Consider the following 19,438-nt stretch of genomic DNA (forward strand, 5'->3'; position numbering starts at 1 on the left):
CTTCACAGGGTGTCTGTTGTGGTGGAGAGAGGAAGGGAAGCTGGTTGTAAGCAATTCCTCCTCTAAGCTGTGGTGTCTTGTGAGCAAAAGTTCTACTTTGTGAACTACTAGCATAATTTGTGTGAGCTACTGTTGTGACCTACAGGATAAATTAGTTTGCTCTGGGGCCTTTTTCCTGAGCGGAGACAAAAATGTGTGAGCCGAAGGCTGAAAAACTGTGAGCTAGCTCACACTAACTCAGCTTAGAGGGACACACTGGTTGTAAGCCACTCAGAGACTCCTTCAGGTAGTGAAGGGTGGAGTATAAAACCTCCTCCTCTCCCGTTTTGTTTTGTTTTGGGGTTTTTTGGATGAGGAACCTCTTTGAAAAGTTCAAAAACCCCTCCCCAGTGTCTAGACATGATTGGGGGAGGGGTTGGTTTTCTTTAAGCAGGAACACACAGGAATGGAGTTCTGGCTGGCTTGGTGCCAGGGGGTGTGGCCTAATATGCAAATGGGTTCTTGCTGGGCCTTTTCTCCAAAAAAGGCTCTGGGCATGATCATATAAGAGGAGTCCTGTTGGATCACTCTAAAAAGTACAGGTAGTCCAGCAAGCCACAATGGCTAACTAGATATTCCCGGAAGGCTAACATGCTGAGCATGAAGGCAAAAGCCCCTCCCCTATCATTTACTCCCAGTAACTAGTATTAAGAGGTGTACTGCCTTTGAACATGGAGGTTTCATTTAGCTAGTAGCTATAGATCAGGGGTGGCCAAACTACAGCTCAAGAGCCACATGTGGCTCTTTCATACATATTGTCTGGCTCTTGAAGCCCCCACTGTTGCATCAGCCAGCTTGGCTAAGGCATTTCTCTCTTGAAATCACTTCTACAAGCCAAACCAGCTGGCAACTTGGAGAATGCATTTAAAGTTGCTTTCTTTCTACCTCTCCCTCCCCATCTTCCTTCCTTCCTTCCTTCCTTCCTTCCTTCCTTCCTTCCTTCCTTCCTTCCTTCCTTCCTTCCTTCCTTCCTTCCTTCCTTCCTTCCTTCCTTCCTTCCTTCCTTCCTTCCTTCCTTCCTTCCTTCCTTCCTTCCTTCCTTCCTTCCTTCCTTCCTTCCTCCCTTCCCTTCCCTTCCCTTCCCTTCCCTTCCCTTCCCTTCCCTTCCCTTCCCTTCCCTTCCCTTCCCTTCCCTTCCCTTCCCTTCCCTTCCCTTCCCTTCCCTTCCCTTCCCTTCCCTTCCCTTCCCTTCCCTTCCCTTCCCTTCCCTTCCCTTCCCTTCCCTTCCCTTCCCTTCCCTCCCTTCCCTTCCTTCCCTCCCTCCCTCCCTCCCACCCACCCACCTCTGGCATTTATTGTATGTGGCCCTTACATTAAGCAAGTTTGGCCACCCCTGCTATAGATCTTTCTAGCCCACCCTTCTCTACACAGCAGGCTCAGGGTGGGTTAACAACAACGCATCAACAATAAATGGAGAATTTAAAACGTAGTACAATCATGGACAGAATTAACAGTATAATCAGTTGCAGTATTAACAATCATTAACAATCCTACTGCAGAAGAGTGTGCAGCATCAAACAGAGATTGTTTGGCCTGCAAACAATCTGAAATTCTATCCCAGTTGCTTGGCAGGGCCTCTGTAAGAAAATGCCTGAGATCCTGGAGAGCAGGTGCAGGCCAGAGCAGACAGTAATTGAGCTAAACAGACCATTCTGACTTGGTATAAAGCCGCCTTAGTGCAGCTCCTGTTCAGATCCAGCCGCCTGTCTCTTACTGGCAAGCCCCAGATTGCACCTATCGGCAGGGGTGGAATTCTAGCAGGAGCTCCTTTGCTTATTAGGCCACACACCCTAATGTAGCCAATCCTTTGAGAGCTTGCAAAAAAGAGCCTTGTAAGCGCTTGGAGGATTGGCTACATCAGGGATGTGTGGCCTAATATGCAAAGGAGCTCCTGCTAAAATTCCACCCCTGCCTATAGGCATCTGACGGACAGGTTCAGAAAGAGAATTAGTTTGTTTTGCTTCATTTATGCCCAGTCTTTCTCCTCAGTGGCGCTCAAAGCTACTTACAGCATTCTCTCCTCCATTTCATCCCTGTGAGATAGGTCAGGCAGAGTGTGCGTGACCATCCCAAGGTCATCCAGCATGCTTCCACCACAGATCGTAGTTGGACATTAACTCCTACAAGACCCTGCAATGCATGCATCCCAGAGATTCTGATTAAGCCAGGCTTCTGTTTGGTATTTTGCCCTTTCCCGCATGAAGGGATGGTTTACTGGGGTTAATCTCCTTCCTTGGGGGTATTTAGGCAGAGGTCAGATGGCCATCTGACAGCAATGCTGATTCTGTGAACTTGGGCCGATCGTAAGAGGGAGAGCAGCAAGGGTTATATTGGTGCTTCATTCTTGCGGCTCTTTCTCATATCTCCAGGGAAATGTCGATTTGGGGTCAGGCAGCAATTTCCTTCCAGGCCAATTTGGCCAGGGATTCTGAAAGATTTTTTGCCATCTGGGCATGGAGCAGGGGTCACTGGAGGTATGTGTGTGGTGGGGGGAGGTAATTGAGAATGTTCTGCATTGGACAGCATTTGGACTAGCTGATCCTGGAGGTCCCTTCTGTAATAAACGGATTCCCCCTTGAACCTCCAAAAGAAAAACGAAGTCAGTCAGGTAGACCCATGTCATAGTTTCTACTGATATAAGTAAGAGCTCAAAGTACAGAATTAAAAAATACATTTATACTTAAAAAAAAAAAAAAGGAAAGGAAAGGACTGCAAGCACTGGTCGTTTCCGACTCTGGGGTGATGTTGCTTTCACAACGTTTTCATGGCAGACTTTTTACGGGGTGGTTTGCCATTGCCTTCCCCAGTCATCTATGCTTTCCCCCCAGCAAGCTGGGTCCTCATTTTACCAACCTCAGAAGGATGGAAGGCTGAGTCAACCTGGAGCCAGCTTCCTGAAACCAGCTTCCGCCGGGATTGAACTCAGGACGTGAGCAGGGAGCTCAGACTGCAGTAGTGCAGCTTTACCACTCTACGCTACGGGGCTCAATATAAATATACTACTCCGGCCGCAAGTCCCTCCCTTGTCCTCCCAGTTGATAAGAGAACAAAGTTTAGAATTCTTTCAGACTGCCTTTTTCACACCACTACACATTAGCTCCTTGATATGACCCCCACCCTCTAACATACATCGTATGACTATGTAAATGAAGCAATTATCTATGCTGGGCGTGTTAGTGAATATTCATGAAGCTATTAAGCATGCCAAGTGTCCACCTATATACCCCATCCCATAACCTTTGTCACACTTTCATTCCTCGCTGCCAAGATGGCCTTACGATGGATCAAAAGAAGAGACTTCACTAAAATATGCAGCATCTCTAAGTTTCGCTCCTGCTTCTCTGTTGGCTAAATTAACCCTTACACATTGGGTTTCACTTCAGCTCAAACCTCAAAATCATTTCCCTCACTTCCAGCTCTGTGATTCTATTATGCTTCTTTCTGCTCTTGGGGAACCCTGTGCCAGCTTTTCACTGTTTGATCAGAGCCCAAGGCTGTATCTTGGTAGGAGGTGATTCCCCCCCCCCACCCACACACACACACTCTTTTTGCAGCAAGGTAGAAGTTCTGTTCTCCTCTTAAGGGGTTGCCCTCCTGTGACATGTAGAGCACTGAAATCTAAAGCAGCAACACAGGAGCCAATTCTGTGGCTCCGGTCCAAAGACGACGTGTATGATTTGTGGTTTGTGCAATGCATGCGCCTTGAAAATGCCCCACCATTTGCATTTTGACTTTATTATCTAACAGCATTTTTCTGTCACACCTGGCTGTCTAGAGGCCTGATTCGGGCCGCAAGTTTGAGACCCCTGAATTAGGCTTCCCTCATTGTGAAGGAGGGAGAAGGGCTAGTTTTATTAGGTTTCTATGGAGATAGCACTTCTTGTTGTTGTTAAGTCCCCCCTGGGTGAGTGAGTATAAAAAGGTGGTAGTGCATTCCAGTTGGTTTTGCTGGGTCTGGTGTGAAACTAAGCTGCTATCAATCAGAGTGCTGTGTTTTTTAAAATTCTTTTTTGTAAACTTTTTTATAAACCTGGGAGAGGGTTTTTCCCCTTAGGCAAGTACTGTTTGAAACCAAACATTCCACAACTCCTGGTAGATAGTTAATATTTACCTTAGTTTTGTGTAGCTTTCTGAATAAACTTGGTCCCTTTTCATTTTGAAAAGCAAACTGTCTCATGCCTGTCAGGTTGCCTCAGTTATCAGTCCGTGCTTAGGCGGGTTTATACCAGGGGTGGCCAAATTGCTTAACATAAGAGCCACATAGAATAAATGTCAGATGTTTCAGAGCAGAAAGATGTGAACATCAGGGAAGGAAGGAAGGAAAATAGGGGAGGGAGAGATGGAAAGAAAGCAACTTTAAATACATTCTCCAAGCTGTTGGCTGGCTTGGTTTGGGAAAGTGATTTAAAGGGAGAAATGCCTTCTCCAAGCTGGCTGATGGGGCAGTGGGGGCTTTGAGAGCCACACAATATGTGTGAAAGAGCCACATGTGGCTCCTGAGCTGCAGTTTGGCCACCCCTGGTTTATATCAAGGCCGAGATTCTGTCCCCTCAGGCTTTTTATCATTCCTGCTGAGAAACCCAGTGCAGTGGGGCAGGAGGGAAATTGTCAGAAAAAATCCTGTGAATGGGTGTCTTGACTCTCACCCTACCCCCCTCTGACAACCTCACGCTTCCTTATTTATTCATCTGTATTTTCTTTCTGGTGCAGCTGGCTATATACAGCCGAAACACAACAGGAACAGAGGTTGCACAGGCCACCAACTATTATTGGCTGCTTCTTTGAAACATTTTTGCTGCTTCTTTGAAACGTGCCAGAGCATGGTAGGATCAGTGTGTCCCTCTAAGGTGAGTTAGCGTGAGCTAGCTCACAGTTTTTCAGCCTCCGGCTCACACGTTTTTGTCTTAGCTCAGGAAGGATGGCCCCAGAGCAAACTCATTGATGCAGGAGCTCACCACTTGAATGTTCACCAAGTAGAATTTTTGCTCACAAGACTCTACAGCTTAGAGGCAGTGTTGGATGTGATGCCAGCTAGCTGCACCTTGTGCCCGTTGAAGTTGCCTACATGTCCTCCACACAAAGAGGCCTAAAATACAAAGGCCAGTAAAATATATTTTTCTCCCCTTCCTGTATTGTTTTGTTCTTACCATCCGGTCTGATGGAGAACTTGAAAGCTTGCGTAGTGTTTCACGTTCCTTTGGTCAGTCTTAATAATATTTTAAACATGGGTTTTACTTGTTGGAAGTTGCCGTTACACACGTGCAAAATGAACTGGTGTGTTATAGGGACAGAATGTGAGCCCAGCAATGTTCCCTCTAAGCTGCAGAGTCTTGCCCTCCACTTTCAGCTGCTGGAATGGCCTTGGGTCAGCCATACCTCTTGTAGGAGTTGTCCTTGAAATGGGCAGCTGCTGCAAGAGCTCTCTCAGCCCCACCCACCTCACAGGGTGTCTGTTGTGTGGGGAGGGGAGGTAAAGGAGATTGTGACCGCTCTGAGATTCAGAGTATAGGGCAGGATATAAATCCAATATCATCATCTTCTTCACAAAAATTCTGCTTTTTGAGCAACTGGCATTAAAGTGGTGAGCTACTGCATAAATTAGTGTGCTCTGGGGCCATTTTTCGTGAGCTAAGAAAAAAATGTGTGAGCTGGAGGCTAAAAATCTGTGAGCTAGCTCACACTAACTCAGTTTAGAGCAGGAATGGGGAACATCAGGCCCAAGGGCCGTTTGTGGCCCTCGAGATCACTTGGTCTGGCCCTTGGGAAGCCTTAATGGTGGGGATTGTGAAGGACTGCTGTGGGGTATGTGGGTGCCTTTAAAGGTCTGCTGGGAGCAGCTGCAGTTTCCGCATGAAGGGAGGGAGGGGTGGCAGGGGTGGGAGCCGGCTACCACCAGTTCAATTTGCACTTGATTATTCCAGATGGTGTGGCCTAATGTGCTAATATTAGAGGATGTAGTCTAATATGCTAATAAATTCCTACTGGGTTTTTTCTACAAAAAAAAGGCTTGGATCTAGCCATTTGCCTAGGGCGGCAGGCCAGGGCAGTGCGCCAAATTAGGCTCACCACACATGACTTCAAATAGAAAAACAATTATTTGCATTAATTTTGCCGACCTGAATTGTTCTCCCTTGGAGGAGCACTGTTCTTTAAATAGATTCTTTTGTATGGCCTGCGAATGACGTTATAAATATTCAAATGGCCCTTGGCCGAAAAAAGGTTCCCCACCCCTGGTTTAGAGGGAAGACTGGAGCCCGGTATCACTTGAAAATCCATCACAATTTTGGCATTTGTGTGCTAAACCTCAAGTTTGTTAGATACAAATGAGAACAATGTCTGACTTGGGCATAAGGGCTGACGGATCTTCATTCTCATTTGTATCTTAAGAAGGGAGTTTTGACTCATGAAACCTTATACCCTGGAAAATTCTGATGGCTTTTCATGGCTTCTGGACTTGAATTTTGTTCTTCAGCTTCAGACTAACACGGCTGCTGGCATGAACCAGTCTTCATGGACAATGTGAATGCTAGTGCCTTTTAAATTCTGCTAAGGCAAGTGTTTCCACCCCCCCTCTTTTGTTCTTTCCTCCCTGTCACGTCTAGATGTGGAAAAGGAATGGAAGGCCCCATTCTACTTCATTCAGGGAGCGGACCCTCAGTTTGGGCTAATGAAAGCCTACGCGATCGGCGACTGCAACAGCGGGGGAGACGAATGGGAGCAAGAGCTGAAGCTCACGCAGCAAGCGGTGCAGGCCATCAACCGGCTGAAGCCCAAGCCCAAGTTCTTTGTGATTTGTGGAGATCTCGTCCACGGCATGCCAGGTAACTGGGGGAACCTTTCAGCTGGCACAAACCCAGAGCCAAGGAAAAGACTAGTAGAGTTCAAGATCTTTATTTCAGCTTCATGGGCATACACACGCGTTGTCAGAACTGGCAAGCCCACCTTTGCCCTTACTGTTATAATTCAAGCCAAAGTGCGCCAAGCTAAAGCGGGGGTTTTGTTCAGGGTTTCTATTAAGCTCTCATCAACACAGGTGTCGTTATCAGTTCTCGGGTCGCATCTCCTGTTCGTGGCCTTAGCTACATAGCAACTAGCCAACTCCCAGTCCCAGACATACCATCCTCCCTTCAGATAGGCAACAAGCAGCGACTACATCAAAGCAGCATAGCTAGCACAAGCACAGTATTGTATAGCTGGATACATATGGCAAGAGGAACAAGATGGAGTGACTCTTGACAAAAAGCTCTAGAGTGCTATGCAGCTCTCCAAGCCTGTTTGCACAGGTTGTCTCACTGGGAGTAATCTAAAATATTTATTAATTTATTTATTTTTAGTAAATCTATATTCTGCCCTACCCCACAAATGGACTTAGGGTGGATTACAACATACAACATTAAAAACATTAAAAATCCATAAACAGTATGTTAAAACAAGTAGAACCCTCCTGGTTCAGAGCAGGAGACAGAAAGGTATAAGGTTAGAACAGTTTCCAGCTGGCCACTAAGTAATGATGTCATATTTCAAATGAGCCTTTTCAAGGGAGGCCAATGTAGTTTAGTTTGGTTTGACATGGATGCCTGCTGCCTCACCCAAAAGCCTGGCAGAACAGCTCTGTCTTGCAGGCCCTGCAGAAAGGTAGCAGATCTGGCAGGGCCCTAATTTCCAACGGGAGCATGTTCCACCAGGCCGGGGCCAGGGCAGAAAAGGCCCTGATCCTGGTTAAGGCCAGTCGGACATCCCAGAAGATGTTGGTTTTCTGAGTGTTATAATCTCTACCTTTCATTGCACTCTTGCTGAGTGACTGTTGAACCCCACCCACCCCCGGGGCCAGGGCTGCTTCACCAGTTTGGATCTCCATCACTACAATCCTGTAGGGTAGTTTAGACTGAGAGGGTGACTAACTGGCCGATGGTCACCCAGCCAGCTTCTGTAGCAGAGTGGGGAGATTCAAACCTAGGCCTCCCAGATCCAATCTGACATCCTGACCACTCCACCTCACTGGCTAGAGTGCTGGGCCAGAATCTGGAGACCTGGGTTCAAATCCCCAAACTTCTGTGATGTTCCTTAGGTAACTGTGGGCCGGGGAGATTCTTTCTCTGGCACTTGGCTGAACCTGCATGTTGTTGCCGTGATGGTAGAATGTGGAGGGAGTACAATGGAGACTGTCGTGAGCTCCTTGAGCGGGGGTGGGGGGGGGAAGGGGGAAGGTAAGGTCAGAATGCACAAGGTGGACATTGGTCTAGTATTGACCCAGTTGCATCCCCATGGGCCGCACTCGAGGTAAAATCCTGCACTTTCTGCTTGGCTTCCCTTACATATCCCTTTGCATTGCCGCTTAATGTTCTGTGGGTCAGGAAATTTTTGCATATCAGGTTAAAAAGGGTTCCCTAAGAGAATGGCCTTCTGTAGGCTACATACTAGCTCCAGAGCAGAGACAGAAGCAGGGGTGGAATTCTAGCAGGAGCTCCTTTGCATATTAGGCCACACACCCCTGATGTAGCCAATCCTCCAAGAGCTTACAAAAAAGAGCCTTGTAGGATTGGCTGCATCAGAGGGGTGTGGCCTAATATGAAAGGAGCTCCTGCTAGAATTCCACCCCTGGACAGAAGGCAGCTAGGGAGGGACCAGGACCACCCACAAGTGCTTTTGGATCTTTGAGCTTGGGGTGTCCCTGTGCCACGACATGGCAGCTCATTTCTCCTTCTACTGTAGTTCCTGTCTCTCCCCTTTCCAGGCAACTGAGGCTTTTCTGAAGGGAGTGGAGTATGACTTTTTGCACTCCTTTTAGCCCTGTTAAGAGTTTGCAGGGTTAAAAGGAAGGAGAAGAGCATCTGCACTATTTCAGGGTCCCTGGCGGAGGCAGGCGCACAGGAATTTTCTCACCTTTGGCTTCCTTCAGGCACTTCTCCCGTTTACAAATACTGTGATGCAGAAGGAAGCAAGAGAGATAGAAGGAAGCAGATGACAGTGAGTTGTTTGTGGGCCTGATAGGAGCCCTGTGGGGGCCTGTCTGGCCCTTGGGCCACCTGTTTGATACCCCTGCACTAGAACATGAATGTGGCAGTATAACAAAGTGCAGCATTGTATATTTTGCTTTTAAAATTTTATGTTGCTTTTATTTGTTGTTAACCGCCCTGACCCCCGCCAGGGGAGGGTGGAATAGAAATCTAATTAAATAAATAAATAAAATGTTGCAGCACAACAAAGTTCTTTCTTTGAGAATCTTCTTTCCCCCCACCATCCCAAGTTCCTCAGAAGAAAAGCTTTGTTCGTTCGGCATGCGATTTTCTTTTGCCTTTAAAAACAGTGCCTGTACACTGCTGATTAAAGGCGTCTGGCCAGCAAGTCAGAGAAGTCAGGAAAAGAACAGGTTCCTCAAGTACCTGTTGGACCTGAAAATGGTACTGCACTGTCTAGGTAGATCTTTGAAGGTATTGTCCATTGAGCCAGCATCTAAAGAGGAAATACAAGTGTATCCAGTCCAATCCAAATACCTTTATTGGCATAGAAGTAAAAAAGTACAGCATGGCAAATTTACACAGAGTTTCAGGTATAAAAACTAGTCAGCATCAAGAAGGGGAGCTAGTCTTTTGCTCCCTGATTGTTATGGCAGCCAAAAGGTACTTTGCAACTAGGCTAGGCGTATGGGAACATCGCTCAGATAGCAGAAAGAAAACCAACTTTGTCTCAGGTCGTCCATAAAGGTTAGACAGGATAGGTTTGATTGTACAGTCCCGCACTTCCCCATAGAAATCACAGTGGGTGACCGCTTTAAGAGGGGATTGGATAAAAATATGGAGCAGAGGTCCATCAGTGGCTATTAGCCACAGTATATATATGTGTGTGTGTGTGTGTGTGTTTGTATACACACACACACACACACACATATATTGGCCACTGTGTGACACTAGAGTGTTGGACTGGATGGGCCACTGGCCTGATCCAGCATGGCTTCTCTTATGTTCTTATATGTTTCGAGGTGCCTTTCATTACATGAGAAGAATCTTTCCTGATAATACGAGTGTATATCAGCATACTTTTGGGGCAAGAGTTAGCAAACTTAACTGAGAACGCTCTTTTCCCATTTGGCTTTTTTGCATACCATTCAATTCAGATCACATTCCATGGCTGTACAGAATTGTTCCAGCCAAAGCCCATTGATTTTGGAGGCCTCGCATAGTAATAATTCTGCATGGAGCTGCATTGTCAACAAGTACTGCAGGGCTTTTTTTGTAGCAGGAGCTCCTCTGCATATTAGGCCACACCCCCTGATGTAGCCAATCCTCCAAGAGCTTACAGAGCTCTTCTTACAGGGCCTGCTGTAAGCTCCAGGAGGATTGGCTACATCAGGGGTGTGTGGCTAATATGCAAAGGAGTTCCTGCTACAAAAAAAGCCCTGAAGTACTGTGTTTGTGTGTGTGTTAGATATAAGACCTTGTTGCTCCTAATGAGATGGAGTTTTGTGTTTTGTTGGTGGTGTTTTTGTTTTTATTTGTTGTGGGTTAGAGTGGGAGTTTGGCATTTGTAGGCTTTTAGGATGTACCTCTTGGGTTTTGGGTTTTGCTTTTTTTTATTTGTTGTATTTGTTTTAAATGTTGGTTGTTTTTTTCAAGGGCTTTCCAAAAGTAGAAAGAAGTGATGAGAGGGTGCAAAAATAATTCAAGCCTTGATTGCAGGGAAGAAAGTGACCTGATTAAGGGAGCTGTCAAAGGCAAAAGGGAGTGAGTCTGTCAGCACCGCCACACTGCTGTTCTAAGAAGCAAAATAACTATAATCTGTGTTTTTTTTTAATCTCATGAGAACACAAAAGAAGCCATGTTCAATCAGGCCAATGGCCCATCCAGTCCAACACTCTGTGTCACACAGTGGCCCAAAAAACCGGGTGCCATCCGGAGGTCCACCAGTGGGGCCAGGACACCAGAAGCCCTCCCAGTATTCCTCACCCCCTCCCCCAAAAACACCCAAGAATACAGAGCATCACTGCCCCAGACAGAGTTCCATCTATATATTGTGGCTAATAGCCACTGATAGATCTCTGCTCCATATGTTTATCCAATCCGCTCTTGAAGCTGGCTATGCTTGTAGCTGCCACCACTTCCTGTGGCAGTGAATTCCATGAGTTAATCACCCTTTGGATGCATATGCAGGAGCCCTAGTGATTAAAACACTCTATTCTTTTTGTTGTCATCGTAAAGTCTGTTGAACCCAAAACAGAATTCTCCCCAAATATTCTAGTTTTGCAAGAAATAATCCAGTCACGTTCCTGGGCTGTTGAGTTTATTCTGTGGATGTTTTTATTACTGTCCTGTTGCATTCTGTGGATATGCCTTCTGCATTTATGCAATGATAAATTCAGCCACTGGCATGAATATTGCCATTAAAACTTGGCCAGTTTTAGTGTAATTGAAATAGCTACAGATGTATTGTGTGAAGACGAATTGAAAGTATACAATAAAGTTCACATTCTGTAAGTATATGCATTCTTCACTGCCACCAGCAAACCACTTTTGCTGTATCTAGTTGCCGTTCTCCCTGCCACTCTCTCAACACACTGTGGCTATTTTTCGGGAGCAAGAGAAGCCCTTTTTGCAAGCAAAGGAGAAGCTGGGACAGAGAAGAAGATGACTGCAGATTTATATCCTGCCTTTCTCTTTGAATCAGAGACTCAGAGCGGCTTACAATCTCCTATATCTTTCCTGCCCCCCACAACAGACACCCTGTGAGGTGGGTGGGGCTGAGAGGGCTCTCACAGCAGCTGTGCTTTCAAGGACAACCTCTGCCAGAGCTATGGCTGACCCAAGGCTGTTCCAGCAGCTGCAAGTGGAGGAGTGGGGAATCAAACCCGGTTCTCCCAGATAAGAGTCCGCACACTTAACTACTACACCAAACTGGCTCCATGCCAGTAGTGATAAGCTCCAGCATGGAATTACCAAAGGAAGACTACATGAACTATACTCTCTGATGGAGGGACTTAACCACTACACCAAACTGGCTCTCAAAGGTGCCTGTGAGCCCTGTAAACCAGACAAGATAATAGAATCATAGAGCTGGAAGGGGTCTCCAGGGTCCAGCCCCCTGCACAGTGCAGGAACTTTACAAATACTTCCCCCCACACACATACATCCCCAGGGACCTCTGCTCCGTGCCCAGAAGATGGCAGAAACCTCCAGGATCCCTGGGCAAAGCAGCTTGGAGAAAAACTGCTGCCTGACCCCAAAGTGGCCATCAGCATTTCCCTGGGCATGTAAGAAGCGGCCACAAGAACTAAGCGCTGATGCAACCCTTCCTGCTCTCCTTCTCGTGATCTGCCTAATTCACTGCATCAGCGTTACTGTCAGATGGCCATCTAGTCTCTGCTTGTTGAGCAGGAAACACTTTTGATTTAATTTCAACCCGTTGGCTTCTGGTCCTACCTTCTGGGGCCACAGAAAACAATTCTGCACCATCCTCTATAGGACAGCCCTTCAAGTACTCGAAGATGGGGATCACGTCACCTCTCCGTTGTCGCTTCTCCAGGCTAAACATGCCCAGCTCCTCCAGCCTTTCCTCACAGGACTTGGTCTCTAGACCCCTCACCATCTTCGTCACCCTCCTCTGGATGCGTTCCAGATGTAAATGTCCTTTGTGTTTGTGTGTGTTTTTGATGGTTGCCTGCTGTAAGTCTTCAGGTACTTGGGAGGGACAGGATTGGCATCTCGGGTCAACTTTATTGGGTACCTGTTATGGCCTAATGAAGGCCAACAGCTGGAGTCGACTGGATCTGCTCCTTTTCCTCCTTGGTGTCACTGTTCCCTTGCCTGTCCTCTCCCTCTGGCCCCAAAAGGGGGAGGTGTAGCACTGCTTGCCTCTGCCTCTGGGTAGATCCAGGTGGGTAGCTGTGTTGGTCTGAAGCAATAGAAATAACTTTGTCCAGTGCAGGGGTGGCCAAGTCGCAGCTCAGGAGCCACACGCGACTCTTTCACACATACTGTGCAGCTCTCAAAGCCCCTGCTGCCCTGTGCACCAGCTTGGAGAAAGTGTTTGTCTCTTTAAATTGCTTCCCCAAGCCAAGCCAGCTTGTACCTTGGATAATGCATTTAAAGTTAAAGTTGCTTTCTTTCCACCTCTCCCTCACTTCCCATCTGTTTTCCTTCCTTCCTTCCTTCCTTCCTTCCTTCCTTCCTTCCTTCCTTCCTTCCTTCCTTCCTTCCTTCCTTCCTTCCTTCCTTCCTTCCTTCCTTCCTTCCTTCCTTCCTTCCTTCCTTCCTTCCTTCCTTCCTTCCTTCCCTCAAACATCTGATGTTCATGTCTTGTGACTCTCAAGTACATCCTTGGAATACCAGCAGTTGGGTGGCCAAACTGTGGCTCTTTCACACAGAGTGTGGCTCTTGAAGCCCCCACTGCCCTGTGGGCCAGCTTGGAGAAGGCATTTCTCTCTTTAAATCACTTTGCCAAGCCAAGCCAGCTGGCAGCTTGGAGAATGCATGTAAGGTTGAAGTTGCTTTCTTTCCAGCTCTCCCTTCCTCTTCCCCAACCTGTTTGCTTTCCTTAAGAACATAAGAGAAGCCATGTTGGATCAGGCCAATGGCCCATCCAGTCCAACACTCTGTCATGCAGTGGCCAAAAAAGAAAGGAGGTTTCCTTCCTTCCTTACAGCTGTTGAACATCTGATGTTCATTCTTGCAGCTCTCAAACATCTGATGTTTATTCTATGTGGCTCTTACATTAACCAAGTTTGGCCACGGCTGAGTTGGGAGGGCAGGGGTAGGCTTTATTCAGCCATCTTCCTGAATATTCTCCAGGTCCCCAGTAGGGGTCAGTCACCAGAAGTCAACATGACTTCCAGGTGCACACACACACACACACACACACACTCGCACATGCACATGCACATATAAAATACCCCTCCCCCCCAAAAAAAAATTAAATCCTTTTAGTGCTAGTCTGAGTTTGTATCTCTCAATGCCACTGTTTGCACCTGGCCTGGATAAGCCAGGCTAGCTCAATCTCATCAGATGTTGGAAGCTAAGTCAGGTTGGCTTCGGCTAGTATTTGGATGGGTGACCTCCAAGGATGTGCTACACACTGCCATATAATAAGAATAATAAGCAAAACCGAGTGGAGGTTGAAGAGTTAAGCTCCCTCTCCCAGTTTGGTGGAGAGCCAGTTGGGTGAAGTGGTTAAGTGTGCGGACTCTTATCTGGGAGAGCCGGGTTTGATTCCCCACTCCTCCACTTGCACCTGCTGGAATGGCCTTGGGTCAGCCATAGCTCTCGAAGAGGTTGTCCTTGAAAGGGAAGCTGCTGTAAGAGCTCTCTCAGCCCCACCTACCTCACAGGGTGTCTTGTGGGGGAGGAAGGTAAAGGAGATTGTAGGCTGTTCTGAGATTCTGTCCTTGAAAGGGCAGCTGCTGTGAGAGCCCTCTCAGCCCCACCCACCTCACAGGATGTCTGTTGTGGGGGAGGAAGGTAAAGGAGATTGTGAGCCGCTCTGAGATTCTGTCCTTGAAAGGGCAGCTGCTGTGGGAGCCCTCTCCAGCCCCACCCACCTCACAGGGTGTCTGTTGTGGGGGAGGAAGGTAAAGGAGATTGTGAGCTGCTCTGAGATTCTGTCCTTGAAAGGGCAGCTGCTGTGGGAGCCCTCTCAGCCCCACCCACCTCACAGGGTGTCTGTTGTGGGGGAGGAAGGTAAAGGAGATTGTGAGCCACTCTGAGACTCTGTCCTTGAAAGGGCAGCTGCTGCGAGAGCCCTCTCCAGCCCCACCCACCTCACAGGGTGTCTGTTGTGGGGGAGGAAGGGAAAGGAGATTGTGAGCCACTCTGAGACTCTGTCCTTGAAAGGGCAGCTGCTGCGAGAGCCCTCTCCAGCCCCACCCACCTCACAGGGTGTCTGTTGTGGGGGAGGAAGGGAAAGGAGATTGTGAGCTGCTCTGAGATTCAGCGTGGAGGGCGGGATATCAATCCAATATCATCTTCTTCTTCTTCCCTTCCCTGCCGTGCCTGGCCCAGAGGCGAATTGTGCAAGCCCGCACTTTTCCTCTTACAGATGGACTGAGATTAAGATCACGCGCCTTGTCTGTTTCTTCCTCCTGGACAAATCAACTGCGACCAAGGTGGAATTCTAGCAGGAGCTCCTTTGCATATTAGGCCACGCACCCCTGATGTAGCCAATCCTCCAAGAGTTTGCAAGGCTCTTTTTTGTAAGGTCTTGGAGGATTGGCTACATCAGGGGTGCGTGGCCTAATATGCAAAGGAGCTCCTGCTACAATTTCACCCCTGGCTGCGACAGTAATGAGGACGGATCGGCACAGGCTTGCCTCCTCTGCTTCCCCTGTGCGGCAACAAAGACTGGGCTTGAAAGGGAAGGGCGTTTGAGCAAAGAGGGATAAGAAGAGCATCTTGCCTTTGAGACTCTTAAAAGGTAAAGGTGTAAGCACCCGTCATTTCCGCCTGGGGTGACGTTGCTTTCACAACATTTTCACAGGAGACGTTTTACAGGGTGATTTGCCGTTGCCTTCCCCAGTCATCTACACTTCCCCCCCCAGCAAGCTTGGTCCTCATTTTACTGACCTCGGAAGGATGGAAGGCTGACTCAACCTCGACCCAGCTACCTGAACCCATCTTCCACCAGGATCGAACTCAGGTCATGAGCAGAGCTTAGGACTGCAGTACTGCAGCTTTACCACTGCGCCACGGGACTCTTACCTCCCATTTAAAAAAACAAACAAATCTGGTGCTGGAGTGAGATGAAAAAACCAAAATCAAACCAGTCTCCGGATCCAGAATGCACGCTGCGAAGCAAACCACAGAGCACAGCTGTTGGAGCTGCTCGGATGTCATGGCCTTTGAACATGGCAAAGTCTCAGACTTCGAGCAACTCAGGCCGATAAATAGCATCCTTATCAGCTAAACTGGGATGCAATCAAGCAGAGGGCTCGGAGCCTATTATGGGCCATTAAAAGCACCGCATAATCAGCAGCGGCAGCTCCGTCAGTAAAGGCAGTGATTAAGGCAGTGGTTCGTCCTTGGATTATTATTACTATTAAGAGGAGAAGTTTGCTGCTTGTTTTGCGTGTGCGCATGAGACTGCGTACACCATGGGTAAAATCTGCCATTGCATGGAACCTTAATTGGGCATTTGACAAGAGAATCTTGCAGTGCTGAGTTTCTGGAAATACTGAGGGGTTCCCACCCCCAGTAAATTGTTTTCTCCCTAGAAAATGGCTGTGCCAGCTTTAGCAGCACAGAGTTTCGAACAAGCAAGCCAGCGGCTTGGAAAATGCATTTAAAGTTGCTTTCCTTCTACCTCTCCCATCCCTCTCCCATCTATCTTCCTTCCTTCCTTCCTTCCTTCCTTCCTTCCTTCCTTCCTTCCTTCCTTCCTTCCTTCCTTCCTTCCTTCCTTCCTTCCTTCCTTCCTTCCTTCCTTGCCAGTTTGGTGTAGTGGTTAAGTGTGCAGACTCTTATCTGGAAGAACCGGGTTTGACTCCCCACTCCTCCACTTGCAGCTGCTGGAATGGCCTTAGGTCAGCCATAGCTCTCGTAGGAGTTGTCCTTGAAAGGGCAGTTTATGTGAGAAGTCTCTCAGCCCCACCCACCTCATGGGGTATTTGTTGTGTGTGTGTGTGTGGGGGGAAGGTAAAGGAGATTGTGACTGCTTTGAAATTCAGAGTATAGGGCGGTATATAAATTCAATGTCATCATCGTCTTCTCCTCCTCCTTCCTCCCTCCAACATCTGATGTTCCCGTTTTATAGCTCTCAAACATCTGACATTTATTGCGTGGGTTTTACATTAAGCAAATTTGATCACCCCTGCAATAGAACGAAGTGGGAGTCCAGTGACACCTTTAAGATGAACACAGTTTTATTCAAAGTGTGAGCTTTTGTGTGCATGCACACTTCCTCAGACATAGACAGACAGATCTGGGTACTCAGTTCCGTCAGAAGAAACCCTGTGCAGTTTTGCAGTGCTTGGTCTGCTCCTCTCTCCACTGCCAGCACCCCACTGGGAAGTTTCCCAGTAAACTATATGGCCAACTCACCCATCTGCAGTTAAAGACCAATTTCGCGCTAGACCTTTAATCCTGGTTTTGCCCTGTCCCCAAGCTGACTTTCTACGCTAAATAGATCCAGGTGGGCAGCCGTGTTGGTCTGAAGCAGCAGAACAAAGCAGGAGTCAAGTGGCACCTTTAAGGTCAACAAACTTATTCAGAATGTAAGCTTCCGTGTGCTCTAAGCACACTTCCTCAGATGAAGAATAAATACAACTGGAGGTTCTGGAGCTGCACTCCTGTGAGCCCCTGCCCAGAATGAGGCCTGGGACAGGCACTTCATTGTCCTTTTCAAATTGCTCTGGCTTTCCGTGCTGGCAGGTTGAAGTACGGACACAAGTGGATGCCGTGGCCTCATTCGTTTATTGCCAGGTGAATGATTTGTTGAAGCTGTTAATGGCTGAGCAAGATGGCATCTCCGTGAGTGTGTGTGTGTGTGAGAGAGAGATTGAAAAGACCAGCAAGGAGAAGGGCTGTCTCAATGTGCTAATGGACGCCCGAGGCCAGGCTTCCGCTACAGCAGCTTTAGAGCTGGGCTTCTCAGAGTTGTTGGCAAACGGGAGAGATGGTCGCTGGTCACGCAAGGCGTAAAAGAGGGCAAATTCTCACATTGCCACTGAAGCGCTGGAGGTGCGGAAAGCGTTTTGCGCTCTCAGGCATATGAACAGAGTCTGCAGCGAGGCGAATTGGGTGAAATCGTCTCTCCTTCTTGCTCGAACGGGAAACTTGCTTTGCCACGCTTCCTGTGTCAATGGGAGAGGGGGGCAATTTTAGCCGACCCTCCCTCTCCCAGCTTTGCAGGGACTGCAGGGGGCTGTTTGGGGAAAGCAGGAAAACAAGCACTTTTCATGGACAATTCAGGGGATAGAACCCAGGAGCAATTGAGGAGTCAAGTTCACAGTGGAGCTGGATATCTTACATGCCTGTGAAATACTGATGGTTGTAAGACAATCATATTTTCCCATTATTTCTTTATCTCAGCAGCAGATATGTTATTGCAGAATTAACACAGTAGTGGTACCAAAGAGGAGGAGGAGGAGATTGGCTTTATACCTTGTCCTTCACTTGGAGTCTCAGAGCAGCTCACAATCTCCTTTCCCTTCCCCTCCCCAGAACAGACATCCTGTGAGATAGGTGGGGCTGAGAGAGCTCAGAGAAAACTGCTCTTGAGACAACTGCTCTGAGAGAGCTGTGACTGGCCCTAGGTCACCCAGTTGACTGCATGTGGAGGAGTGGAGAATTAAACCCGGTTCTCCAGATTAGAGTCTGCCACTGTTAACCACTACACCAAACTGGTAGGAGGGTGGGACAACCAGGAGGAGGAGGAGCAGAAGAAGAAGAAATTGGATTGGTATCCTGCCCTCTACTCTGAGTCTCCGAGCGGCTCACAATTTCCTTTACCTTCCTCCCCCACAACAGACACCTTTGTGAGGTAGGTGGGGCTGAGAGAGCTCTCCCAAAAGCTGCCTTTTCAAGGACAACTCCTACAAGAGCTATGACTGACCCAAGGTCATTCCAGTTGCTGCAAGTGGAGGAGTGGGGAATCACACCTTATTCTCCCAGATGAGACATGGGGCACGGAAACAGTGTCCATGTTTTCAGCCGGTAAAACTTTGAAGGGCAGGAGAGGTGAGAACTTTGTTTTTTTCTTGTTACCGTCATTCCAGTTGAACATGTTTTCAAGCCAAGGTGGAAGGCTGGAGCTCAGAAGTTGCCATGCAAGGATCTTCTGTTGCAAGGCAGACAGAACTCCTTTTTTCCCTTTCTCACAATAAGAGAACTCGTGGACATTCAATGAAATTGCTGAGCAGTCGGGTTAGAACGGATAAAAGGAAGTACTTCTTCACCCAAGGAGTGATTAATGTGGAATTCACTGCCACAGGAGGTGGCGGCGGCTACAAGCATAGACGGCTTCAAGAGAGGATTGGATAAACATATGGAGCAGAGGTCCATCAGTGGCTATTAGCCACAGTTTATTGTTGGAATTCTCGATCTGGGGCAAGTGATGCTCTGTATTCTTGGTGCTTGTGGGGCACAGTGGGAGGGCTTCTAGTGTCCTGGCCCCACTGATGGACCTCCTGTTGCTGCCTGGTTTTTTGACCACTGTGTGACCCGGAGTGTTGAACTCAATGGGCTGTTGGCCTGATCCAACATGGCTTTTCTTATATTGTTATGTTCTTATTTCTGCCTCACTCCTTTGAGAGCCACTACCTGTCCAGACAGGCGGTAATGGCATGGGGAGAGGGCAGGGCAGAGTGGAGCTTGAAGCCTTCCCAGAATTAGAATTGGTCTCCTGGCTTGTGTTATCCCAACTAACCAAGCAGCCTTAGAGACTACAATGGATTTATGCAGATAAGACCTGGTAAAGG

The 19,438-nt window shown here is 47.9% G+C and overlaps 1 protein-coding gene across 1 annotated transcript in view; it reads left to right on the plus strand.

Annotated features, from left to right (window-relative positions):
* Positions 1–19,438, plus strand: part of CPPED1 (calcineurin like phosphoesterase domain containing 1) — a 118,075-nt gene that overhangs the window by 15,321 nt on the left and 83,316 nt on the right. Inside the window, exon 2 of the mRNA XM_060260800.1 lies at positions 6,642–6,860. Within this exon, the coding sequence (XP_060116783.1) occupies positions 6,642–6,860 (219 nt within the window). The remainder of the gene's footprint in view (positions 1–6,641; positions 6,861–19,438) is intronic.

This window comes from Heteronotia binoei, chromosome 20 (assembly GCF_032191835.1).
Source record: "Heteronotia binoei isolate CCM8104 ecotype False Entrance Well chromosome 20, APGP_CSIRO_Hbin_v1, whole genome shotgun sequence".
In the NCBI taxonomy this organism is placed as follows: Eukaryota; Metazoa; Chordata; class Lepidosauria; order Squamata; family Gekkonidae; genus Heteronotia; species Heteronotia binoei.